Here is a 26,943-nt window from a genome sequence, read left to right as displayed (position 1 = left end):
CTATCTGTCTGTATATCGATGCCTCTTTCTGAAATCAAGCTAATCCTCCAAGAGTGACTTTCCCTGAAAATTGCTACAAATTGTTATTACCTGGCACTCCTCCATCTTGGGGAGGTGAATGGTGTTGGTGTCGTTCTTAACAGAGGGACTTAACTTCATGCTGGGTCATATGCTCCCAGTAAACATGTAACTATTTTATCATTTCTTCATTTTTCAACAACAAAAAAAATTCTCCCTTTTTTACCTTAAAATGTTTGGGAAGGGAAATTTTCACATGATCAATTTAGTGAAAATCGACAGACTGTTGGTAAGTTTTGTAGTGCCAGGCATGGTATTAATTAGCAGAACTACAAGTAGCACTTCAATCAAAAGTTTAAAAAAGCGAAAGAATGAACAAAGTATGAAATTTTTATAGGCGATAAAATCACCTTAGTGTACTAATTCTTTTAAAACTAAACACTTACTGTTTGTATTATGAGACTGATACTAATACTGAGTTTCTCACTGCAGTCAAATTTTCTCCTATGCATACATTTTCCCATAGCATACTTTTATATTTAATCAAGAAGTTAAACATCATTTAGTTCAAAAATCAATGCAGGTTAACAAGAATAGTATTCATCTTAATCTGTTCTATCAGTTATCACTTGGTATCTTATATAATCATGATCTTCATGGCTTAATCAATACAAATGTATTTATTGTCTTGCAATTCTATAATTAGAAGTTCAGTATGGTATCAGTGGGCCACCATAAAGTCTCAAGGCTGTGTTCCCATATCAAGAATCTAGGAGAAGGTGCAATTCTTTGCCGTCTCTGGTTTCTAGAGGCCGTGGCTTGAGAATTTTAACTTGATAATATTCTCTAATGCATGGGCAAGCAATGGCTATTTTGATATTTAATATCAAGACTGACTTTTTTCTTTCTTTCTTAAGCATTTTATTCTATTCGGTGATACTCTGATTGGAATCATTTTCTTATTTTTCTTCTCATGTTGTCCATGGTTTGCACATAGAAATAGAATTGACTGTAACATATTAACGCTGCATTCTACTAACCTTGTTAATGTTATTATTTTTAAAAGTTCCTTATAAACTCTTTTCAATGTGAGGCATTTTGTGCTCTTTTAACCTATTCTAAATCATGTTATTTATAGTCTGACTGAACCTGAAAACTGCAGAAAAGGAAAGGGAACTGTAGGATTTATGTAGAAAAGGTGAGTTCGGGATAACTCCTTGATTTGTGGGCCAATGTGTGTACAAAACTAATTTGGATTTAGCTGAACGTGAAACACTGGAAAATGATACCACCAACCTCTTTTTATAGCTAGAAGACATTAAGACAAAATTCAGAACAAGTCAACTACGGTGCCATAGACAGTGAATCCCAGAAATGGTCAAAGTGCCGTATCCACGTCAAAGTAGTTTGTGCTTTGGGTCCACAGTGATCACACTTGGGGGCATGTTTGGAAGGTGAAGCAGTCGTATAAGACAGAAGCTGAAAAATACAAAGGCATCTCCAAGAAGAAATTCCATATTTGAATTGTTTAGTCATAAATTTGTGACAAACCGAAACTTCCTTAAGTCTGCTATAGAAACAAATGTCTTGTGTCGATGATGTTTTAGAAAACAAGAGAAGAACTACGGTGCCCACTTTGAATCAACCTGCAGCATATTCGGCCATTCAAGCATCTTCAAATCCTTCGATGAAAAAACTGGTGGGCATGTGGGTTGGAAAAAGAATGATGGGAAGTATCATTATGCTTTAAATCCATATATATGTTTTTATGCACTGGAATTCCCCCCATGAAATTAATAATAATAAAAAAATTGCACAAAAAAAAATCCATATATATGAAGTATGTAAAATGTATTAGCCTCATATAAATTATAAAAGAAAAATCCAACTTAAATATCACTGCAGATATAGATATACCTGAAATCTCTATCTGCTTTTTATTATTCTACATATGCAGAAATATTATTTTTTAAAAATGAGATACCTTCTTTCTTTTAATCATATGGCATAATTATTAGTGAAAATAAGCCAAACTTTTGGAGTCAAAGAGGAATTTAATTTATGCCAATTCTCCTGCAGTATCAAGGATGATACACAGAACCTTTAATATGATATTATTTCTCTAAAAATAACAAGAGAGATGTGTGCTGTGACACAGCGGATCATTTTGCAGACAGCAGCACTGGGCTCCCACCTGGGCATCAGTTTTTGTTCTAACTACTCCACTTCTGATCTGGCTCCCTGATAATGCACCTGGGAAAGCAACAGAAGAATGCTCAAGCACGTTCCTTCCTGTTCGCACACGGGAGACCCAGATGAAAACTCGTAGCTTCTGACTTTAGCATGGGCTGCCCCAAGCCATTAGGGTCATTTGGGGAGTGAACCACCAGGTAGAAGATCTCTCCCTCCCTCTCTCTCTCTCTGTATAACTCTTCCTTTCAAATAAATAAAATTGTTAAAATGAATAAATAACATGGAACTAACAATTTCATTTTTCATCTATAGTATAAGAAATAATCCCAACCACATCTCCTGGAATTGCATGAACAGACCAGTGTTTAGCTCTGTTCCCCATCGTAATCCCAAATAGGTGTTCCTAAAGTTCTGTAAGCACCACACAGGCTCTCATTAAAGATTTAATGATAATAAAAAACCTTGTTAAACACAGAATAACGTTAGTTTTATATGATAAAGATAATACTTCTATCACCAAAGAGCAATACAGAATTTATAACAAAACCATGTGCAGGGGAACTATTAAAGTGCATTACAACCACAATTTGTGAGTGACAGAATCACATATAGATATTCACAAGATGGAGTTTTTCACAAACAGCTAGATAATAAACATCCTTTTGCTGCCATTCATATTAGTAGTAGGTTGACAAGAAACAGCAGTCTATGCATTTTACATCTTAACATGATAGTTACATATTGCATACTATTTAAGTTATATTTTACAAATCTGGTTAAAGTTTTAGGTGACATATTATCAATTATAATGTTCTGCTTAAATTATAAACTAATGAAAATTGGCCCCATTTAAGGTATTTATTGGAACATCTCTGTAACTTGGAGGAAAGATCTGGATGCAGGGGCATCTCTGAATAGTGATTTACTGGTCTCCTATCAGTCATCCTACATGTTTGTAACATTTGGGAACCACCATCCATTCCTGAAATTCAAGCGCTTTTTGGGAAAGATGATCACATCCTGGAAGCAAGCCTCGGTTGGCAAAAAAAAAGGGATAGCCCTTGTCCCCCCAAAAGCAGTGTAAAACCACATGTTGTCAGTCTTTCAACAGCAATTGAACATTATATTTTGATATAAACTGACTTTACATATAGAGCATTATCCCTTTGATGTAAAACTTCTGCAAACACTAATTTCTAAACCTTTAAAATGTAGTGAAGATCAACTCTTCTTGCTACAATAAAATAAAATGGAAGAGTCATATAATTCAAAGGTGTGCTCTGGGTCTGATACATCCATCCATTAACGATCCTTCTTCCTTCATGCTTTGGAAAACCTTTAATCAAGTTAAGATTTTTATTACTAAAATGTAATTCAATCCATCATTCCACCATCTTGTATAAGCAAATATTCTCCAAAGTATGAGGAAAAATGAACCTGGTAACTGTATGTCTTACCTGAATATTCCTGGGCTATTTCACAACCTAAAACAGTTATTTTTCTATTAGGAGTCAAGAGACCTATATTATATTTCAAACTCTTAAAAATGAACATGTACAGCGCACTTTAATATAACACCGACCATGTGGGAAGGAAGAATTAGTGGCTCAGTTTCCTTTTCATAAATCAAGTGAGTTGGTCTCTTTAACTTACAGTCCCTACTGGCATGTAATAGCTACAGGTTCTTGCACAGGGCCTAGCATGTGGCCTTGCCATACAAATGAGTTAGTAATCATCATAGCTAATTACAGTTCTTCTATTTCAGCTTGTTATATATTAAAAACAAAAACGAAACATTCTATTATGTTTCCAATGAGCAAGAGCTAAAAAATCATCACTATGCATTATAGAGAATCTCTTTCTTATGTTTTAACTATACCTTTAAAAATATGATACCTGCATATTTCTTTCATACATTCATACTTGCCTTGGCAATTTTACATCTGTATAAATTTTATAATTATTCCTTAATAAATATAAAATAATAAAATAATTAGGAAAATTTGACAAATGACCCCTTACTATAACTTGTACATATTCTTTGTTAACTCATTCAGTTACTTTAAAGGTCCTCACAGACCTGAGTCTGACATTATACAATAGTGCATCACTGCCCTCTGATGGTACCACTAATACAAATTTTAAATGTGGCACACAAATACTCTTTATTGTAATAAAGAACATAATGTATTAACTTTGTAAGCTATTCAAACAGAAAATAAATTAGGAGAAAATAAAAATTTACCTATAAATGTATATGGCTTAGTTATAAAACATAATAGCATTCCTTTACATAAGCCCTTCAAATAGATGTTTCATAATTTTCCCTGATGATCAGTTTAAAGGCACCACTTCTGTAAGTTTAAGCAAAATTTTCAAATGTAATGAAATAAAATCAAAAATAAAGCAGTACAACCGAGAAGTAGCTCTATAAAGAAGGAAAAAATAATCCTAATTTTAATATTATCAATGGATGCAGTATTATTACATGCCACATATGTATACTTAACATTTATGTTCATTTTCTAACTATCAAAATAAAGGAACTCACTTTCAATTTGCAGACCTAATACAGACTGTAAAGTACGTGATGAGAAATTTAGCCATTTTATAAGTTTTAGAATAAAAAGAATTCAACATATTAAACATAGATTTAGCACTGCTTTTAAGGGCACTAACATTACAGAGTGTAAGTCTTCATTTATTCAAAGAGAGGAAATGAAGCTGAAGAATCCACTTGATTGTAGATAGTAAATTCCTGGCAACCTTAGACTCCTTTACTCGTAGTAAGCTTTATGAGACTGTCCACTAGAAGAGATAAAAATAGAAAAGTAATTTTTATTTAAAGTTATGTAACAACAGTCCAGTGAACAAACAAAAAGAGGAATGTGGCATATAAAACACAACAACATTTTTCTGAATAGCAGCTAATGACAAAATTTATAGTCAACACTGTGAAATAAGATGACGGCTTAAAAAATACAAAGAAAACAAAGCGTATGGGCCAATCAATGCATTGCTGCAAGAATGCTCTCTGGGCAACCTTGGACTGTTGCTGTTTTCCCCCACTTTCTTGATTGGAGTTCTCAAGAATTACCATAACATGCGCTGGGGATGTAACACTGGCATAAGGCAGGACCGGCCAGCCTAGGCTAGGCTCTATTCCAATTTATCCCACATCCCCAGCAAACAAGAAATCCTTTAGTGTTTTAACCTAGACTGCATGCCACCCTCCCCCACCTCAGGGTGTAAAATTTATGATGGGCTGCTTGCTAAGCGTCCTCCTCTCCAGTGCAAGTGGGACCTATACAGCCACAGCCGTATGCACCTCAGGCAATTCTCCTGAGTCTTGGAACTACTTGCTGTTAAGTCACAGGCTTTTCTTGCACCTTGCTGCCTCCCTATAAATAATAGGCGTGTTCCATGTCCCATGTTGCCTGCCTGGGGCTTCTGTTTCAGGGAACTGAGAAACTGGTAAACATTCTACAGTGAAACTGATTCACAGTAGTTCAATCCCAAGTAATAGCCAATAAAATGAAACAATCCACCAAAGAGCAAAACAACCAGACCACCAAACAAAAACGAAGGAAATACTTGTTCTAGTCAGGAAACCAGGAAGTGGTAGAATTATCAAAGAATGATTTGGCAAAGACTGTTTCCTTGCTTGAGTTGAGATAATATTCCATTTATTATTTTGTTCAACAAAGCCTATTGGCTCTGTGATGTCAGTTTTAAAAGAATCATTAGAATAGAACATGATGTTCAACTGCTTCTTGAGTAGTGTTTTCTGAGTATACACAAAGAATACTACTGGATCTTGTACATTAAAATGTATATTTACATTATGTATATGTACATTAAAATGTATATTTAAATAAGTGTTAGAAATTAAAGGATAAAACAGGTAAACATACTTTATTACAAGACCTTTACAGCCTTTAATTCTGTACCTCTTTTCATCTGTAAGGGGATATCATCTACAGTATGCTATCAGGATTTTAAAAAGATTTTTAAGTTTCTGACTTCATGTTCCACAACATGTCTCTTCATACTAAAACAGCAGTAACGCAGTAACTCTCAGCCTGGTTTCACATTACAACTTTCCTTTGGAGATCCAAACTTCCTAGGGTTAAATCCCCATCTCAGAAGTGTTGTGACTGGTGTGAGCAGGAACCCAATAACCAATCCTTCCCAAAGCTTTACATGAGGCTCTGAAGTATGCAGCCATGGGAGGTCTACCACTACCCTTTTCTGCTACATCCCATGAGTACTGATGCAGTCATCACACTGTCTTCCTAAGGCAAGGGTGACTTCTTAGAAGACAGTGAGCACCAGCCAAGCCATCTATCCCGGGAGGAGTTAGAGCTGCTCAGGAGAAGAATCTGTGCTAGATACAGAGAAACGGTCTCTCAGTATCAAGTTCAGTTATAAAGAACTATGCTGCAATACAGGTTGCTCCAGGCCAGATATGGAAAAAAGCACTCAAGCCAGCAAGAGTTTCCATAATTAAGTTATTATCTGACTTGCATTTTTCTGTTTTACATGAGAGTCAGAGTTTATTTATTGAAGAATTTACATTCCCTCTGTGATATGCAGCTGGTTAACTGGAAAGGGACATGTTCCCTGAAGCCAGCAAAGGGGTGGTAGAGGTGGCTAAGACTATTCCAAAGGAATATGACTATGACACAGTGGACAGTAGTAGTGGCTTGGGATACTGAACAACCCTGAGTTGGGAGAATGCTGCTGCCTTGGTCCAGAGTGGGGGCCATGAGAGTCATTTCTGTCAAGCAGGGGGATTTCTTACAGTAAAGCACAGAAAATGGAAAAATGAACCAAATTTAGCATTTAATGGGTTTCACTCTGAGTACTTCTGGTGGAGCTAGAAGTAGCATAAGATTCAATTTCTTACTAATCTTCAGGTTTCAATCTGTGAAAGCTTCAGGCTTGAAGAAGTCCCTTTCTTGCTTAAGAGTTTCCAAATGAGTATTATATTTACTAGAACATGCAAAAGAGTTATCTTTTAAATTTTAGCCATATATAAATTACAGCATCCTTTTCTTATAATTTCTATGTGACTTTAACAGTATCTCTTAGTATCTTACTGTGAAATAAAGGATCTTAACATCAGCTACACTATCATAATTTAATGTCATTTTTGTGAGAAACCCATTTGTAGATATAACTTCATGTCAATTGAATACTGGAAAAAATGTATTTCTGATCAAGTTTTGAGCATCTTGTCACCTAACTTTTATTTTACACTAGATCTATGCTGTTCTCTTATGAGACTCTATAAAATCATAATCAAAATGCTAAGTTATTGACTTATTGACTTCCCTTATATCGTTAAAAGTTCACCATAAATATAAATTTTTCAAAATTTCATCGATGAAGTGAAACTAATTGAAGTCTCTATGCAATATCCCTGAGCTAGAATGCAGCTAAGCTCTCCTCCCTATAAATATGGTGTCCATGGGAGTGTGTGAGTGTAATCCTTAAGAGCAGAAACAAAACTAATTTGCACAGATAACTAAAACATTTTCCTAAATCTGAAAGGTAAATGTAAGTGAAATTAAAGATACTGTCCCTTTCATAAAAATTCTTAATTAAAAATAATATTGTATTGAGAGCTCTGTCACATAGCTGGAAGGCTGCTATCTGTAGTTCCAGCATACCATATGGGCACTGGTTCCTGTCCCAGTTGCTCCACTTCTGATCCAGCTCCCTGCTAATGAGCCTACGAAAGGAGGGAAAGATGGACAATGTACTTGGACCTCTGCTCCCAAGGGGGCGATCTAAATGAAACTCCCAGATCCAGGCTTCATTCTGGTCCTGCCCTGGCTGTTCTGGACATTTGAGTGGATTAAAAAAAAAAAGTAGGGGGGAGATTTTTATCTCTGTCCATTTCTATCCCTATGTAACTCTGCCTTTGAAATAAGTAATCTTAAATGAAAAAAAAAAATCTTTGAAAATGGGACCAAATGAACACTTGCATGCTATCTTCCTAAGATTTTAAATGTGAAATACAACCTTTACTGTGTTACTAACAATAAGATTCTATAGCTGTCCTGCTTGTTCACTATTATATTCCAAGTTGCTCATTCTATGATGGATACATTGACAAGTATATGAGTCACAGTCAACACCTGTACACTCAGTGCTTTAAATTAACTCTCACTTGATTATAAGAAATGGCAATAACAACAACAACATAAAAATATCAAGTATCCCATCCCAAATCATTGGGTGTAAAAAACAGGAAAAATATGTTTATTGTAATCCAAATAAAATTGATGGGTAAATGTAGGCTAGAAATGGTATCTGTCAACATGTCTCTAAGTTTGAGTTATTACTACTTTCTTCTCTGTATTCTCTACACTGCTAGAATATCCAATACTTTTAATATTAGCAATACAAGGGTCCATCACATAATTAAAGAAAAACTCATATTATGAGAACACATACATGGGTTCTACAATGAGCATTCAGAAAAATCAACTTATCATTGAATTCTATTTTCTATGAACTTTTTTAAGTTCCCTCATAAGTATAAAAGTATTAAGATATGATATAGGATAAGCAGGGGAAACTAATTTGAGGGGGGGAAGGCAAATCTAGTCCTGAGAGTGCCAAAAAAATTGATATTTCACCTAACCTCTTTGATTCATACTTTCAATTTACTTCACAAACTATGATGATGAATTTCGAGAGAGAACTATTAAAATGACTGCTACTTAACTTTTAAAGACATTTCCATTAAGTTAAAGTTTAAGTTAGTAATTAAGACTTACTCTAAGTCCTCCTGCTGGTGGGGGCCCAGATGTAGCCATTTGTTTTTCTATTTTTTCCTTTCTCTTTCTCTTTTCTTCCACAGATTGAACATCTAATATTCCCCGGGATGCAGCCTTAAAGAAATTTGTTTAAGAAGTTTAAAAAAGCCAACAAAAATCAGTATTCCGTCTGCAACAGCTTTTTCATTTGTTTTATTGGCTCTGCTTTTCAGGTTCTTTTTTTTTTTTTTTTTTTTTAGAGGTGGAGTGTTGGTTTATTTTTTTGTTTCAAAGAGAATATTTTTACAACAACATTACAAAGAACATGCTGTCATTTCTTCATTGAGTATTTTGTAATCACACAAAATTTCCTCTAAATTCATTTCCTATCTGTCAACAGTTCACAAGACATAACCACTTCAACCCAAAGAAGAATGTCCTAAAACAGACTGACACTTAGGAAATACCTACAAGTTCATGTTCACAAATTAAATGCATGCACTTTATGAAGCATGAAGGATATTACCTTTAATTATATATAATTAATTATACATACTCATATATAATAATTTTATATATATTTTAGGATGTTAGATTCAATGTGCACTACAGAATGTTACTAGCAGTTAACATCTACAGAAACTAAAGTATAAATGCCAATGATTTAAACATACTTTGGTTTAACCTTACCTCTTTTTGTCTTCTCTCTGCAGCTTCTGCAAGCTTTGCTCTTTTCTCTTCCTACAGAACATATGTAAAAATGTTTTTAAAATACTAACATCATCATTCATAAATTATATACCTAAGCTTTGTAAGTAACATAGCGGTTAATAAAAATTAGCACCAGCCCAGGGTCCAGCATTGTGGCACAGAGGGATCAGCTGCTGCCTGTAACGTTAAGCTTCCCAAACGAGTCCTATTGGAGTCCTGGATGCTCCACTTCCGATCAGTTCCCCACGATGACACTCTTGGGAAAGCAACTGAAGATGATTTAAGCATTGGAATCCCTGCACCTACACTGGAATTTAACAGAGTTCCAGGCACCTGGTTTTATGCTCACCCACTCGGACCATTGTAGCAATTCGAGAGGAACAACAGATGGAAGATAACTCAATCTCTATTGCTTCCTCTTTCACAATCACTCTCTCTCAAACACGTAAATCTTTTTTTTAAAAAAATACCAAAATATGATGTCCCACAAAAAGCACCACTAATAGATCACTTATGTGTTTTCTGAATTTAATATTCTCCTAAGCAATATATCTTCAAATCAGCACATGCTAAGATAAACATAAGCAGGTGGTTCTCCAAAATAACATATTTGCTTTCTCTGTCTTTTAAAAGGCATACAACATAGTTGGAGCACTCACACACACACACAAAAAAAATTATGTCCAAAAATGCTTGGAAGAAAATACATGGTATGGGAGTGCCAGTTAATAATGCTTGAAGTTACCTGATGTTTTCAGGAGAGGTTAGCACTGAAATGGGCCATTGCACTGTCTAGGATAGAAGGGACTGAAGGAAATTTATGGCAGGTAATGTTACATGTCAAGAAGCAGTGAATTTATTTCCCTATACCATGTATTAGTTAAACATACAGTCTTTAAATGCGGGGGGAGGGGGGGGGCTGATGTTTGTAATTCCTCTGTTTCTAATACCAGAATAGATGCATTTATACACTGCAGGGTCAGCACTTACTGACCAGCAGCATGTCTCTGAAACTACTGTGGGTGTGGAGAATGCAACAATTTAAAAGCAACACAAAAAAAAGCAAAACAACAAAGAATGAGGCCACACACACCATTACAGCTAAGTAACGTGTTAGTATTCTGAGGAAACATGAAGGCATCTTGCATACTGACAGGATGAGAGGGTAGGAGAGTAGGGAATAGCTTTTACTTAGGGTGCTTCAGAAAAAGTTCACTGATAAGCTTCCCAAGCAACGTCCATATGGTTATCAAGGACACAGCGTAAACTACGGGATGGTAGGGCTTAACAAACACTTACAGACCAACATTTTACCGAAAGCTGGAAAACGCAAAAAAAAAAAAAAAAACCTTCTTTAAAAGCAACAGCAGCAAACAAGGCAAGTTGAGCTTTGCCACTTCAACTTCTGGGTCATTTCTAGTTTCTCAAATCAAATAATAGAAGCGTTTACATACTCCCCTGGCTAACTAATTTTCTCCAACTAATTTCTCCTGAGATAGGACAAAAGAGAAACTTAGAGCTTCTATGCTTTCAACACCTCCTGTTAGAAATACTAATGTAAAGATGCCTCACAGAAAGCTGCAAAAATTAGAAATCTATAGTACTTCAAACTGTTAAAGAGTTTGAATATAGCCCACATATTGCAAGGGACAAAACTATATTGAAATGTATTCCTTCTTTACATAAAATTTAAGTTAAACTAGGTACTCAATAATTTTCTAAACACATTAATGTTGAACACTTTGTATTACATAAAAATATTTGTTGAAGGGAAACAACAATGAAAAACACTGGAAGTCAAACACTGATTAATAAAATATCCTATACACCGCAGCACTATACGGAAGCGTATTCAGTACCTTCTTTAAATAGTTGGTACAGACACATGAAAACGCACATCTACCAGAGTGACGAACGCTTTAGTTCTCAAGTGAAATGATCTTTTCACAGCCAAACTGCATCAACTACGCCACTAAGGGCACGGACGCGGCACCCTTAGTGTACCTTTCAATTCTGCCAGTCAGCGAAAGGTAACAAAGGCCTGCGCTGCGAGCAGCCCAAAGACAACAGTCAGGCTGGCGGCATCACAACAACCCTAGTTAACCGTCCAGGCGTCTTCGCCACCAGGGTCACTAACCGCGAACTCTCAGGCCAGTGCAACCGCGTCCAACGGCCTGCCAGGAGCTCGCGCCTCCCAAGGCACCCTTCCGGGAACAGGTGCACCACCAGGTGCAACGCGAATGTCTTGCAGGCTCGGGAACCCGATCCTACTCACCAGGTTCGGCGAGGGAGGCGCGGACTCCCCAGGGCAGGGAAAACACATTCCCATCGGGACAACACCAAGGGGGTCCCTGCCCTTGCGCACCCGAGACCTGGCGCGGCTAATTGTGCTGTCAGGAGCGCGTCCCTGGTCTCCCGAGCACGCCCCGCCCTCGGCCCGCCCCAGTCGGCTCCCAGTGGCCGGGCTGGGCTCCGACCGCCGCGGCTACGCCCGCCTCCACCCCCAGCTCCTCCAAGTGCACCTCGCCGCTGACGGCGACTCCTGCTTTCTGCGTCAAGGCCCCACCCCCCGTTGCCCTGCCACTCTGCGTTGGCAGCTCGGTTCCTCCCGGCTGAGGCGTTGACACATCCCCAGATTCTGCGGCTTGGTGGCCCCCGGCTCCGCCCAGCCCGGGTCGCGGAGCGCTAGGCCTCTGGGCAGAGCCAGCCTAGTCGTCTAGAAACACCTGCAGGGCTAGGATGGGAAAGTTTGGCCGTGGTTCTCAAATGCCTTGCTGCTCGTAGTAATAAAGCAATTACAAGGCTCCGAATGGCCTGTGCTGCCTCTTCTGTGGAATGCGATTGCAGCGTCCCAGAACTTCAGGTGGCTTTGGCGAATTGACATCAGCACCAATAGGTGCCTCCCAGTGACGCTCAAATTTTATATCTAGCCTCATAAACGCAGTCTGAGCTGAGCTTCCCCGTTAACTTCCGGTATTTGAAATTCACTTATTCCTTCAAGAGCAATAATAAAGTGCCATCTCAGAAATATCTTCATGAAATGCTTGTTGATTTTAATAAGTATAGACTCAGATGGCCATCCGATTTAACTAGAGATGCTGAGTAGAATCTTAGGTAGAGTCTGAGATTTGCTTTAAGCAGATCACCAGTGACGCTCAAGTTACTGAAATCCTCTCTACCCAGACACTACATTGTTTCTGTATCCCTGCATATGGGTAAGCTTCCAACCATTACTAATAGTAGTCTGTGGATGAGAGATAGCATGTCAAACATACTGCTAACATCTTATAATTTTCTTACCAATGATTTTTAAATGATACCTAATTTACATATAATATGCACCTATTTTAATTATGCAGTTCACTGAGTTTTAACAAACATGCATTATATATTACCACCAAATTAAAAAAAAATAAATAAAATGCCGGGATGGGGTGCACTTGGGATGCTCATGTCCCACATTGCAGTCCTGGCTTGGGACCCACCTTCTTACCAGCACACCTGGGAAATGAGTATATGATGACTCGGCTTTCCGCCACCAGCACTGAACACACAGTTGGTGTTCCTGACTTTGAGGCCTTTCTGCGTCCTGGCTGTTGCAAGAATTTGGAAATGGAACAAGCATACTCATGGCAGATCGCTCTGTCTTGCTCTCTCATGCATTCTCTCTGCCACTTTGCTTTCAAATAAAGATTATAGGAAAAATGTAAAAATTGACATCACCCCAGGAAGTTCTTATTCCCACCCAGCCAGAAGCTGGAAGCTTCATCCATATTTCCCACACAGTTACAGGGGACCAAGGACTTGGACCATCATCCCTGTTTTCCCTTGTGCATCATGAGGGAGTGGAATCAGAAGTGGAACAGCCAGCACTCCAACTGGTGTCTATAAGGGACACTGGTATTGTAAGTGGCAGGTTAATGTGGCACACCATAAGATAGAGTTCCATTTAAAAATGTTTTATGTGAGAATTTATACAGGTACATCATATTTAGGTTTATGTCTGTACCTGATTTTATATTTCTATAATTTTTTAAAAATCTGTACTCTGCCTTAAAATAATCATAGTTCATGTAATAAAGTCAAATCATGATAATTGACCATATTTCCCCCAAAAGACTATTGGGTATGATGCATTAAAAGAGCTGTAGTTTCTTGAGTTTTGGCAATTTTGCTGAGCATCAATTTTCTGAATAAATATTGATTTATTTCCCAGACGATGTGGTTGTCTTGTTCCATGTTCCTCCTAATACCAACACTAAACTGCCTAGATTACTGTTGATCTGTAGTAATGCTTTGCATTTTTAGGTGGAATAAATCCATCTCACAAAATTATTTAAGTGTTCCAGAACTTTTGGATTTGTATATGAATAGGTACTTTTATTTCCACTCAGTATATGCCCCTCCACACGCACCGTGCCATACATGCAGACATAATAGGATTTTGGTTGTAATCATATTGGAGTCATTTGCCTGTGAGCTTATGCAGGGGTAGGCGTTTGGCTTAGGAGTTAAAATGTTATTTAAATGTCTATGTCATTAACTGCAAAACTCTATGGGTTCTTGGGCCCAGCGGCGTGGCCTAGTGGCTAAAGTCCTCGCCCTGAACGCCCCAGGATCCCATATGGGCACTGGTTCTAGTCTCGGCAGCTCCACTTCCAATCCAGCTCCCTGCTTGTGGCCTGGGAAGGCAGTCAAGGATGACCCTGCACCCGTGTGGGAGACCCGGAAGAGGCTCCAGGTTCCCAGCTTCGGATCGGCGCGCACCGGCCCGTTGCGACTCACTTGGGGAGTGAATCATCGGATGGAAGATCTTCCTCTCTGTCTCTCCTTCTCTATGTATATCCGGCTTTCCAATAATAATAAATAAATCTTTAAAAAAAAACTCTATGGGTTCGTTCCTCAGCTTACTATAGAGATAAAAAGCTGAGGATCAAGGATCGGTTTCAGGCAGAGAAGTTTCATAAACAAATGTGAAAATTAGGAGAAAGATGAAAGCACCTCCCAGGAGAGATCTGGGAGATAGGGTGTCCACTGAAAGGAGAGAGGGAGAGACTCCGGGGTTTCATAAAGTGTCTTGGGTTTTTAAAATTTCCTGACCCCTCACTGTGTTGGTCAGCTGGGTAAGAGTCCCTCTGTTTTATGTCTTTCTGGGCAAACCTGTGAAAGATCTTACCCACTGAAATGGCATTAATGTGCTATTTTCCTGGCCATCGCGTGAGGCAAAAATGTGACATTCATGACAAATTGTTAAGTTTCTTTTCTCACTGATGTGTCTGACTTCTCAGGATTTGAATGCTGTTTGCCATTCTGCTACAAGCAAACATGGGGCAGTGAGGTCGTGGCCCTGGGAGAATGACTTCCCAAGGTTTGCCCTGAACCTGATACAAGATTTTGGCAGGCATGGATGGCTTCCAGGTCCCACATTAGAGTGCTGAGTTTGATTTCATTATGTCTTCTGATTCAAGCTTCCTGCTGATATAGACCCTGGCAAGTAGCAAGTGCTGGGTCAAATACTTGGATTCCTGCCACCCATGTGTGATATCTAGATTTCATTACCAGCCCTTGCCTCCAGCCCTGGCCAAGGAAGCTATTGTGGACATTTGGGGAGTGAATCTGCAAATGTAAACTCTCCCAACTCCTCACTTGGGCTTCTCAAATGAGTGAACATATATGTTTTTTAAGAATCTATCAATATCATTTGTTCAAAACCAACAGGGTTTCCTTCTGCCTTGTGGAGAGGGAGCATCCAGGGGCCTCTCTCTTTCACTAGCTCTAGGGTCAGGGGATTTGTGTTGGGGGATGTCGGAGTGGGCCTGAGATGTACACATGTTTTGGCCTCAATAGCGAGTTGGGAGGGGGGAGGAAAAGTCCCATGCCATTGTGGGGTGCTGGTGGACTAGGCTGTAAGAGTTCAAGAAAATTTTGCGAGGCTCCAAGGTGAGTGAAATGATTTTTAATGTCCAGTTGGATGGCCACCTCTTGCCATGAACAAGAAGCACATTGAACAAAGTAAATGTTTTTTTTTTAATAGCAATTATCTATGAAGAAATTAATAGCTACATGATATTGGGCAAATACATAATGAGGGGTTATTTGGTGACAGAGAGCCAAAAGCAGGTAAAAAATTTGCAATGTTTAGGATTCTGATTCAATTACTTCAATAAAGATTTACAATGCAAAAGCTCAGGATTCCAATCCTATCACCTCAATGTAGACACTAAACAGCATGCATTGAAGGTAAACATCCTTCCTAGGAATTCTAAAAACTCCAAGAACGTCCCTATCTCCTGTGTGCTTCCTGGCGTTTCAGAAAGCAGGGCTTTTCCCGTGATGGGATGCAGGTGTTAGGAGATTCCAGAGTTCCAGGAATACATTCACCTTGACAATTAACCCCATCACCAGGGCTGGAGTCTTGTGCATGTGCTTGTGTCCCAGGTGTGGAGGTGTTACATCCCAGGTCAGCATTCATGTAGAAGGACCAGATCTGGAGAACTATTATGATATTGGGAACCTGTCGGGTGGGTAGAACTCCAGACCATCAAGCACATCATCCCACTGGAAGACTGGGGTTGGGAAGACCGGGCTGGGTAAACCATGTGTTCCTGGGTGCAGGGATTATGTATTGCTCAGGGAAGGGAGTATGGGATATATGGGAGGAAGGACTCCTGAGAGGGTGTGTTGGAGGTAAGGAATGACTTCTGGGGGACTTCCACCAACAGGACAACTGTACTTGCAGGTTAGAGAGTGGGCTTAGACTGAGTAGTCTGGAGGAAGGAAACTGGAGGACCTTTCTGCGTCAGAATGATGCACCTAATCATGTGGGAGACATGAGCTAGGCTAATTAGTATCCATCACTGCTGACCACCACCCATTGACACACACAAAAGACCCGGGGAGGGGTAGGCAAGCCTAGTAGGGCGACAGTGGGAGCTACACTGCTGGGCCAGTGCCCCAGCTGGTGAGCATGAGAGCTGGGACTGGGGGCAGACTAGTCTGGACAATGCTACAACACTCATTGGCCTGCATGTGAGCTGGGTTGGACACGAGCCATGTTGGACTAAGCAACCATACCCAGTGGTACAAGCATGAGCCAGATTAAGTGCAGACTGGTTGAACTATCAAAACCACTTGACCAAGAATCTCAGAGCATGCCCCACATCCGGGACCTGGGGTGGATGGGAAACTGGGTGGGGTTTCTCCCTCAATATTCCCCTTTACCTCAGATACATGAAGGAAACAATATGGAAATAATAGTCTTACCCACTTTGCTATAAAACGAAACAAAAGAGTACATCCATAGCATCTGTGGTCTGACCATGGAGGGCATGTGTCAAAACTGGACCTCCTCAGTTGTTGAAGATGGTAGCTCATTGGAGCCTGCAGAGGACATTTAGTCCCTTGGACAGCTCTCCTGGCCAGGGGTTGACAGCAAGTATCTGGGCAAATGGAGATTATAAATTGGATTATGTCAACCAATGTAACTTGGAAAAATTTCCTCATTGCTGAAACAATGAAATCAACAGCATTTCAGAACTACCGTAACCACTTGGTACGTTCAGCCAATGCTCCACACTGGGGACCCTGGGATGACATTCAGAGCTGTCTTCTTGTCTCCAGGTACTGACACGGTTGGTGTGCTAGGTGTAGCGTCTCTCCTCTTCCCGCTCCCCCAGATACATGAAGAAGAAAAAGAAAATTGGAAATAATGGTCTTGTCGTTTTTTCACTGTTTCTTGATTCTTCATACTCTAATTGTGGTCCAATGGGCATGTATCCTTCTTGGCTATCAAAGCAAAATAATAATAATAATAATAATAATAATAATAATAATAACAACAAACCTCAAATTCACCACTGAAAAGAAAGTGGTAGTGGAGTGATATTTAATAAGATATTAGAGGCCATAGCTTGTATGTAAATTGCTTGAACCATGTTTATTTTGCTGAAATTGCAGAGTATTGCTTTTATTTTCAAATGAAGTCAAATCATGGCACACAGTTGGATTTCCAAGGCCATAAATTCACTCTGGTACATGGTTTCTTCATTGCAGACTCCAGCTTTATCCAGACCACTACACAGGATTAAAACACATAAAAATTTAAATTTATATAAAGTAAACTCAAACTATCAGTTATCTGGAAAAGTATTGGGGAGAAGACCATTTATACAAACAATATATGCAATCATGTTTGTTAGACATGTTATTCCAGGGCCTGGTGTGGTAGCCAAGTGGCTAAAGTCCTCTCCTTGTATGTGCACCAGGATCCCATATGGGTGACAATTCTAATCCCAGCAGCCCCACTTCCCATCCAGCCCCCTGCTTGCAGCCTGGGAAAACAGTTAAGGATGGCCCAAGGCCTTGCAACTCTGCACCCGCATGGGAGACCCAGAGGAGGCTCTGGGCTCCTGGCTTCAGATCAGCAGAAATCCAGCTGTTGCGGCCACTTGGGGAGCGAATCAACGGATGGAAGCTCTTCCTATCTGTCTCTCCTCCATTCCGCATATTTTTTTTTTAAAAAGAGGAATGGTAACCTAAATTGAAATAAGGTTATATTCAGGCAGAAGCCTGATAGGAAAAGCACTTTTATCAAATAGATCATATATGCAGTTGTGTATGATAGAAACTAATGTTCTGTGAGTCATGCAACATCGAAAGTTTGAAGAGTTTTTAGAAGCCCAACACAGAAGTTCAGAGAAAGAAATATATCATTTCTAAATATAAAGTCTGCAACAAAAATATTGTAGAAATTCTCATTTTCAAGTCTTATGTTCTGTGTTTTACTGATAAAGCAATGACTAGGTATATATTGTTAATATTGAAAATTTGAAATTAATTCAGAATTAGTAAATAACAGGAAAAGCAAAATGAAAAGGGAATGATAACAAATACCAAAAATTTAACCTTAAAATATTTCAGGATAACTTATGAATACATCTAACAGTTATTTTATTGCTATATCAAGCAGACAAATACAAATACAAAAATACTTTGACAGACAAATCTTTACAATTCTGTGTTCTAACTGTGTGATCCAGCCTTCCTTCCAAGAACTGCAATCCCTTTGTCAACAGAGCATTCCTATGGATTCAACACTCTGCCTTAAAAGTCATTTAAAGTTAATTCAGGCGATTGCATATTTTTCCTGAAATCAACGATTAACCTCAGCCAAAAAAAAAAAAATGAGAGAAGCAAAATTTGAGGGACACTGTTTGGAACAAAAGTTTGCAAAGGGGGCTAAAGAAGAGTTACAAGAAGCAGCATATTGTAGCGCCACTTCATCCTGTGCAGTCTGGTCTCTTGTGTAAATCTTATACTCTCTTTGAAAAAAGGTTAGTAAAATAATAATTGAAGCAAACATTGTTCACTTATGAAATAATCTGATTGTTTATATATTACAGTAAGTTGGTTGTGCTTAAAATGAAAGCACTCTAAAGAAATTTTTTTATCAGATTTGAAAGCCCTGAAAAATTACTTTGAAAGAAAAGATGCTATCTATTTTGATTAAGATATGCAAGGAAAACAAGAATAAAGTTTCCTTTTTGTTGTTATTATTCTTTGGGAAGTGAAAAGAACCCCCTTCAATATGATATGGAATTTGAACTTTTGAGTTTTAATATTCTTTCCTAGAAGAAAATTACATTTTTTTCTTTTATAAGATATCAGAGCATCCATGATTGTCATTACTGCCAATAGAAAATATAATGGATTTTCTGAAGACAAACAGAATCCTTAAGAAAAATGGAAATATAATTATGAGATTGAGATCAGAATTTTCATATATATTTTATATTCTTTTTTTGTGAAACATTTCAGTCATTTTTGAAAGCAAAAATTGGTTGGGTGATTGAAATAGAGTGATTTTATGTTACTGTCTATTAAAAATGATATGTAACCTAAAGAGACACAGAGGAGGTTTTTGGATTTTTTGGTTTTTTTTTTTAAGTAGAAAACTCTAGATATTCTGTTGCTAAAGGATCAGTCATGAAAGAAGGACATGATAGTACAGCGAGATATCTGAGAAAGCAAAAGGCTGGCGATTATTCAGACTGCAGAAATCTGGAGGGAAACAGTTCAAAAGTGACGTCCACTGACCTGCATTCTACCATGACATCCTTAGGAATGTCTTTACATCCATCATTCTTTTTTTTCTTTTTTTTTTTGAAGATTTATTTTTATTACAAAGTCAGATATACAGAGGAGGAGAGACAGAGAGGAAGATCTTCCGTCCGATGATTCACTCCCCAAGTGAGCCGCAATGGCCGGTGCGCGCCGATCCGAAGCCGGGAACCTGGAACCTCTTCCGGGTCTCCCACACGGGTGCAGGGTCCCAATGCATTGGGCTGTCCTCAACTGCTTTCCCAGGCCACAATCAGGGAGCTGGGATTAGAACCGGCGCCCATATAGGATCCTGGCGCATTCAAGGCGAGGACTTTAGCCGCTAGGCCATTCCGCCGGGCCCCCATCATTCTTTACATCCATCGTTCTTATACATCATTGTGTATAAATTGTGCAGCTATAAAATATGCTGCCTGGACATATTTTAATACTTAAATATCAGGTCATGATTATGAAAGTGCTATTACAAATATGGAGAGGGGATTCTGTAGATTTTAGACAGTACATCCACTGTGCATACTTGGGAATTCTAGATTTCTATATGATAATGCATAAGCACCTTGTCTATGCAAAGACAAATGATAAGCAAACCAACGAACTGAACTCTAACTCTTAATATGCTTTATTACAGAAGCTTGAGTAGATGGTTAAGTTATAAAAAAAGTCCCACCACAGTCTGAAAAAGGAAGGAACTTTTTTTTAACTGATAGAATCTCAATTCTCTTATTAACGTCGTCAGGAAGTCACTATCATTTTTCACATCAATACTCTCACTTGCAGATTCAGGCAGCCAGTAACCCAGGTAGGACCAAAGAAATACAAGTGGAAGTTTTCAATTCACAGATCTAGTAAATCACCCTTTCTATTCTAAAATTAAAACAGCATAGAACAAAATGAAAATAATTTAAACTTGTAACCATCAGCGAACTGAATTACACTGCAACCTGGTCCCTGCTCCCTGAAAACTGGAGAGTTTGGCAAATGGCAAAGAATATCATAGTTTATCAGGGATACAAATCTGCTGTTGAGACAATAACAATATAAAGACACTTAAAGTTCATTGATGAACCCATGGAGGTCCAGTACACATAAGCTTAAAATCAGGGTTGGAGGGTGGTCTCAGGAAATTGCCCCTACTTCTTAGAACTTTATCTCCAGGAACTTCATCAATCTTATAGTGAAGCTCAGAGATCACTTTCTCTCTTTCATTTGCATCAGAAGAGGAAAGGTAAGCATTGCAAAATCTGCTGGCACTCACCACTCTTTTTAGATGGCGTTGTGTCAAGAGACACTAATTCACCAGCATGCACTCTATCTAAACGTAAATGTGCGGAATGAAATTGATTTTCATTAACATGCTATGAGCTCCATTGAAAAAGGGAGCAATATTGAGGAATAGCCAGCAATGTGAGGAAAAATAAAACTCTAAAGGGGAACCCAAAGGAAATAAAAATCTCACCAGTGGGCTTATTAGCAGACTGTACACAGTGGACAAAAGTGACAGTGAGCCTTAAAGAAAGGTAACAGGAAGTATCCACACTGAAAATGAAAAGAGCATAAAAAATGGGAATATCCAAGAATTGTGTTAGAAAAGAAAGAAAATGTTGTTTTAGGGGATGAGAACTTTGTAAAGTTAATGATACAAAACATAAAACCACAAAGACAATATCTTGACAGGACTCTAGGGCGAGATGGTGGCAGCCCTTAACTGGAGAGGAATAAGGATAAGAAAGAATTCGATGGGATTCTTCCTCAGAACCTGCAGGCAGAGTGGAGTGAAATAAAGTGCTGAAAGAGGAAGGGCAGCAACCAAGCATTCTGCAGCCAGTGAAGCAGTCCTTTGAAAGGGAATAATGAAAACTTCCCAGACGAAAATTGAAGGAAATTCTTACTGATAGACTTTCCAAAGAATGTTACAAGAAGCTTTTCAGATAAAGAGAAAATGATACAGGAGAGAAACTTGGATCTCTATACAAAGAATGGAGTGGGGAAGACACAAATGATAGAGAATGTAGTCACAAGTAGAAGACAGTAACATATAAGGCAAATATGAATCCAAATATATCAACAATCACTGCAAAAGAAATGATATCAATGAGCTATTTCAAAGTGGTTAAATAGAAGAAGCAATTTTATGATGGAGGAGGGAGAAGAATGATAACAATAATACAAAATACTGAGTAACATCATTCATCTCAGAAAAACAAATTGACATAATGACAAGAAAAAATATCAGCAGGAGAGCACCAATGGACATTTTCAGTTAGTTTATATAACAGTGGCATAACACAATTTTTTTTCTCTAGACTACATGGAACATTCACCAGAGACATAATAATTATGTTATTAAAATACAAGTTTAGCTATGAAGTTTGCCCTCAGACAATAAGTATTAAATCAAAATCAGCAACAAGCAACATAGCTGGAAAAATCTCCTAATATTTGGAAATGAGGAACACATTGCTAGCTGAGTAATAATCATCCTCAAACACATTTGGGTGAATTAAATGAAAGTAACATTTGGTAAGTATGTAACTACAAGAAATATGATTAACATCATATTGTAAAAAGCTCATGAATGCAATAAGATGTATTCTGTGTTAGATATTTTAAACTCTTGTGAAAGATACATAGGATGTAATAAGTTGTTATTATCATGGATATTTTTTCTAATGTTGTTAGTGATCAATCTTAGTTTGAACAACTAATCATTGGGAAATTTTGTAATTTATTTTCCAAATAATGCAATGTAAAAGATGTAAATTAATAACATGACAGTCAACTAACACTTAGAAAACCAAAGATTGTAATTTATCACAACATGCTTTTGTGAAGACCATGTTATTTTCATTAAATCAGATCAACTCAGGGGATAACTGCTACAGAAGCATTTATATAATGAGAACGTTACAAGGATTTTCAAGTTACTTTCTAAGAGTGAAACTCTAAGTTTCCTAAAGGAAAAGGAACAAATAAAAGCTACGTCAGTAATCCATCATTTTAAAATGAGGATGTCCACTCCGTTTAAGGGTCCTCTAATTTCTGGGCCCGGCGGCGTGGCCTAGCGGCTAAAGTCCTCACCCTGAACGCGCCAGGATCCCATATGGGCGCCAGTTCTAATCTCGGCAGTTCCACTTCCCATCCAGCTCCCTGATTGTGGCCTGGGAAAGCAGTTGAGGATGGCCCAATGCATTGGGATCCTGCACCCGCCTGGGAGACCTGGAGGAGGTTTCTGGTTCCTGGCTTCGGATCAGCGCGTACCGGCCGTTGCGGTCACTTGGGGAGTGAATCATCGGACGGAAGATCTTCCTCTCTGTCTCTCCTCCTCTCTGTACATCTGACTTTGTAATAAAATAAAACAAATAAATCTTAAAAAAAAAAAAAAGGGTCCTCTAATTCCAGTCAATCCCTGTACTCACCAGGAGTCCTGGCTCTGGAATGGGAGAAGGCCTTGCGAATCGTTTGCTTAACCTCCTCTTCTCCTTCTTGATGTTTTGCATGTCCTGAATACGTTTATCTGCAGACTTTCAGGGGGAGAAACTCAAGTCACATTTTTATTTTTATAATATACAAAGATTTTTAAAAATTGGTTATAGTTTCGGTGTGTATCAGTAGAAATGATGACTCTATAAAGATAATCTACATGGCTACTAGAAATAGGAACATAAAGACCAACTTTTCCTAAGTAAAGAAAGACAAATTGGTCCATCAGAGTTTTCAAATGAACATTTACTGCTGTTTCTTGTTGCATCACTGTGCATAGAGTCAGATTCTAGGGCATTTGTGTTTATTTTTGTTAAAACGAACACTCATTTAAAAGCATCAAACATATTAGAAGATACGAAAAGAAGTGTACATTGTGGTCCTTTTAAATGTTGAATATCACACATGATTATTTTTGGAACAATAATGTGGGATCTACAAATAACTGAGAACTGAGGACTCAAACTAGAAATTGCTGTAGGCAACAATACAGCATCATAGTAGGGGAAACATCTATACAACTGCTTTGAAAATAATCAGGTACTGATGCACCAAATTGAAAATGTGCTTACCCCATGATCCAGTCATTCCATTCATTCTTTTTGTAAGAGAATGAAATGCTTGTGTGTGGCAAAAGAAAATATGCATGAGGATGTTCACAGCAGTACTGCTAATTATGGGAAAATATGGCAACAATTCAGTGTCCATTTATAGAAGGGGTTAATGAGCTCTGATATGTTTTGCAACAAATTACTAGACAACAGTGAATATACAGCAACATAAAAATCTTGGGGAACAACCATGAGAATAAAAAGTAACTATTACACTGAATTTGTGGTCCTATGTTTATAACGCTCAAAGCAAAAACATAAAAATATACTTATGAAGGCACTTATGTGCCACTGTATTAAAAGAAAGAGATTTACAAAAATAAGATTTAAGACAATGGTTACTACTAGGAGACAAGCAGAGAGGTAGCAGAGAGGTGCCTGGGGAAGCAGCCTTTACATAGATTTAAGGATATCCACAATGTTCAAATCATCAAGTAAAAAATATGTAATTGATCATTATGCTTTGTAGATCATATATACTGTGTTTTTTAAAAGATTGTATAGTTATATTGAAAGGCAGACTTACAAAGAGAAGTAGAGACAGAAAAAAAATATTCTATCCACTTGTTCACTCCCCAAGTGGCTGCAATGGCTGTAGTTGAGCTGATCTGAATCCAGGAGCTAGGAGTTTCCCAAGGCTTTGAGCCATTTCCACTGCTGTCCCAGGCCAAAAACAGGGAGATGGATGGAATGTGGAGCAGCATGGACATGATCTGATGCATACAAGATCCCAGTGCATGCAAAAAGAAGAATTAGCTAAATAGAATAGTCTATCTCGCTGGACTCTTTATTGTGAATTCTTCATGCATACCAAATGTTAAGCTAATGCTGACAGCAATGTGGCTGGTCTTGTAGCACTTATAATACCAGCTATAATACCAGCATCCAATATAAGACCCAATTTGAATTCCTGGTGCTGTGCTTCCAATCCAGCTCCACGCTCAAGGTCTTAGAAAAATGACAGAAAATGGCCCAAGTGCTTGGACTCCCTGATACCCACGTAGGTGATTCTGACGAAGTTCCTAACTTCTGGCCTCAACTTGGCTCAGCCATGGCTATCACAGCCACTGGAGGAGTGAACCACAGCCTAGAAAATTCTTTTTCTCTCCCTGTATGTGTAACTTGGAGTTTCAAATAAAGAAAACTTTGAAAAACAATTTTAGTATAAGTCATTTAGCTCGTCCTTTTTAGTAATAATAATAATAATAGGATCCTAGAGTTTCAAGAAGACACTGAAGATGTGTCTAGCTAATCCAAGCCCTGTCCTGTCAGAAACCACCATACATAAAGGAATAAGTTATTAAGCACAAAAGAAACAATCAGAAATTTGTTGTTTTTAACATTACCTGCTTTGCAGTGACTTTTGAGGGGTGTGGCCTTCTTGGTCCTTCCTATACAATACACAAAGTTAAAAAATGCATAAGCATATAACTACCATCAAAAGGAGGAGAATTACTTATTACAATATGAAGCTTATGCCACATTTAAAAAAATTATGTGATATATCGATGTGATCTCAACTGCAAGAGATAGCATCAGAATAAAAACATCTAAGGTGAAAATCTGGATGGACACTTTCATGACAACAACAGAACCAGAAGTGAACCACATAGCAAAGACAGGCAGAATACTGAGATATAATCTAGGAGGAAAAGGTGTGTAAGAAATCCAAACATTCACTTTTCTTCTGAGGCTATTTGACTTCAGTGATGCCACCTGCTGTCCAGGAGGAATCTAACCTTAATGCCTGCTTTCAAAGCCTAAGAAAGGTTGGGGGTGAATAGTGTGGTGCAGTAGTGAGTCACAGGGGGATGAACTGTTCTCACCCCTAACCCTGCTTTCTATAGTGTACTTTAAATGTCTTCTCCCCTCACTTCTACCCTGTTTTCATTTTTTTAAAACCTGAAGAGCCAAAATCAATGTCTTCAATTTCCTAGTATTGTAAAGTTTATGCTGCTCCTCACCCAATCTTGCGGGCTATGTCCTCAAAGGGACAGTCAACAGTTGAGTTAAGCCTACTTGACCCTGGAAAAATCTGGGATTGTTTCTCTCATCTCAGATCTGTCAAGGATCCAGCCTATCTATTCCATCAGGAATGTATGCCAACGCAAGCACCAAAACCCAAAGGTAGTGGCTGGATACAAAATGTAGAAGGCCAAGACAGCCACATCCTGGATGGCAAAGGCCATTATAGGTTTGGCTGAACTGAAGCCAAGCACCTTGGTGCACTCACGGGGCTGACTTGAACAGGATCATCATCCGTGAAGCGCAGGCACATGCTGAAGAGCCTCTGGGTGCCCCTGGGGGCACCTACCACCTCCCTGGGCCCAAGTAACTGTGGGACACAACACCCACTGTCCTCATGCCCCACCCTGCCCCATCACAATTCTCTTTATTCTGGTCTCTTGAGCTCCACCCTTCCCCTTGGTGGGAAAGGGAAGCTATTACTTATTCACAAAATATCTAAGCATTATGAGTGCTAGGAAATGATAATAGACTCTTATCCTGTTCTTACTTTGAAAACCACATAACACCATCTCTCCATGTTTTAGTCTTTGTCTCTATTCTCTCTGCTGAAATTGTTCCCTCAATTTCTTAACATGTCTAGCTTAAATTGTCGATCACTTTGGCCTGTCTCCTGTTGGATTCTCAGTTCCATCCCCTCATTTTTCTTCCATCACATTTTCTGATGGAGTCAACACAATAGTCTGCCTTCTTTCCATCTGTCTATACCAGGCTGAAGGAGGGGATGGGAAATTTAAAGATGACTACAATCAATAAAGAGTCTCCAACTAACATGGCTCCTTAATGTAGCATAAGCTCTTCTATATACTATGTAGTGTCTCCTTCAAACCACCCTCTGAAAGAAATCTCAGAACACAGCATCATTGAGTCAACTTCTAGGTAAAACAGGACACCTTTCTTTGCACTCTGGCAATGACCAACGAATGCAGAGTTTGCTATGTTCAACACTGTCAGGTGAATTATATTGCCTACTGATCAATTTTTTGAAAACCCAGGAAATACATTTATTATTA

The 26,943-nt window shown here is 38.5% G+C and overlaps 2 protein-coding genes across 3 annotated transcripts; both read right to left on the bottom strand.

Moving 5' to 3' along the window:
* Nucleotides 1-3,764: 3,764 nt before the first annotated feature.
* SVIP (small VCP interacting protein) lies at nt 3,765-12,164 on the bottom strand. Of its 2 annotated transcripts, XM_012927079.3 has the most exons (4): nt 11,968-12,164; nt 9,672-9,722; nt 9,003-9,116; nt 3,765-5,019 (listed from the first exon to the last, which is right to left on the bottom strand). In XM_012927079.3, the coding sequence occupies exons 1-4, from the start codon at nt 12,019-12,021 to the stop codon at nt 5,005-5,007; spliced, it is 234 nt and encodes a 77-aa protein (XP_012782533.1). In that variant the 5' UTR covers nt 12,022-12,164; the 3' UTR covers nt 3,765-5,004. The 2 variants fall into 2 exon arrangements, 1 of the variants encoding a protein (XP_012782533.1); XR_009245307.1 differs by lacking the exons at nt 3,765-5,019; nt 11,968-12,164 and adding an exon at nt 11,552-11,732 and having other exon boundaries at nt 9,031-9,116.
* Nucleotides 12,165-17,602: 5,438 nt separating this feature from the next.
* CCDC179 (coiled-coil domain containing 179) lies at nt 17,603-26,183 on the bottom strand. The gene is made up of 4 exons (XM_012927114.2): nt 26,139-26,183; nt 25,252-25,296; nt 23,231-23,335; nt 17,603-17,765 (listed from the first exon to the last, which is right to left on the bottom strand). The coding sequence occupies exons 1-4, from the start codon at nt 26,181-26,183 to the stop codon at nt 17,754-17,756; spliced, it is 207 nt and encodes a 68-aa protein (XP_012782568.2). The 3' UTR covers nt 17,603-17,753.
* Between the last annotated feature and the right edge of the window lie 760 nt (nt 26,184-26,943).

This window comes from Ochotona princeps, chromosome 4, assembly GCF_030435755.1.
Source record: "Ochotona princeps isolate mOchPri1 chromosome 4, mOchPri1.hap1, whole genome shotgun sequence".
Lineage (NCBI taxonomy): Eukaryota > Metazoa > Chordata > Mammalia > Lagomorpha > Ochotonidae > Ochotona > Ochotona princeps.
Note: the sequence above shows the minus strand (reverse complement) of the source record. Positions and strands in the feature narration are given on the sequence as shown.

Coding starts and splice junctions, on each gene's coding strand:
- SVIP (XM_012927079.3), bottom strand. CDS start 12,021: ATGGGAATGTGTTTTCCCTGCCCTGGGGAGTCCGCGCCTCCCTCGCCG. Junction 9,723..11,967: donor CGCCTCCCTCGCCGAACCTG/GTGAGTAGGATC, acceptor TATGTTCTGTAG/GAAGAGAAAAGAGCAAAGCT. Junction 9,117..9,671: donor CAGAGAGAAGACAAAAAGAG/GTAAGGTTAAAC, acceptor AATTTCTTTAAG/GCTGCATCCCGGGGAATATT.
- CCDC179 (XM_012927114.2), bottom strand. CDS start 26,183: ATGTGCCTGCGCTTCACGGATGATGATCCTGTTCAAGTCAGCCCC. Junction 25,297..26,138: donor ATCCTGTTCAAGTCAGCCCC/GTGAGTGCACCA, acceptor TGTATTGTATAG/GAAGGACCAAGAAGGCCACA. Junction 23,336..25,251: donor CAAAAGTCACTGCAAAGCAG/GTAATGTTAAAA, acceptor TCCCCCTGAAAG/TCTGCAGATAAACGTATTCA.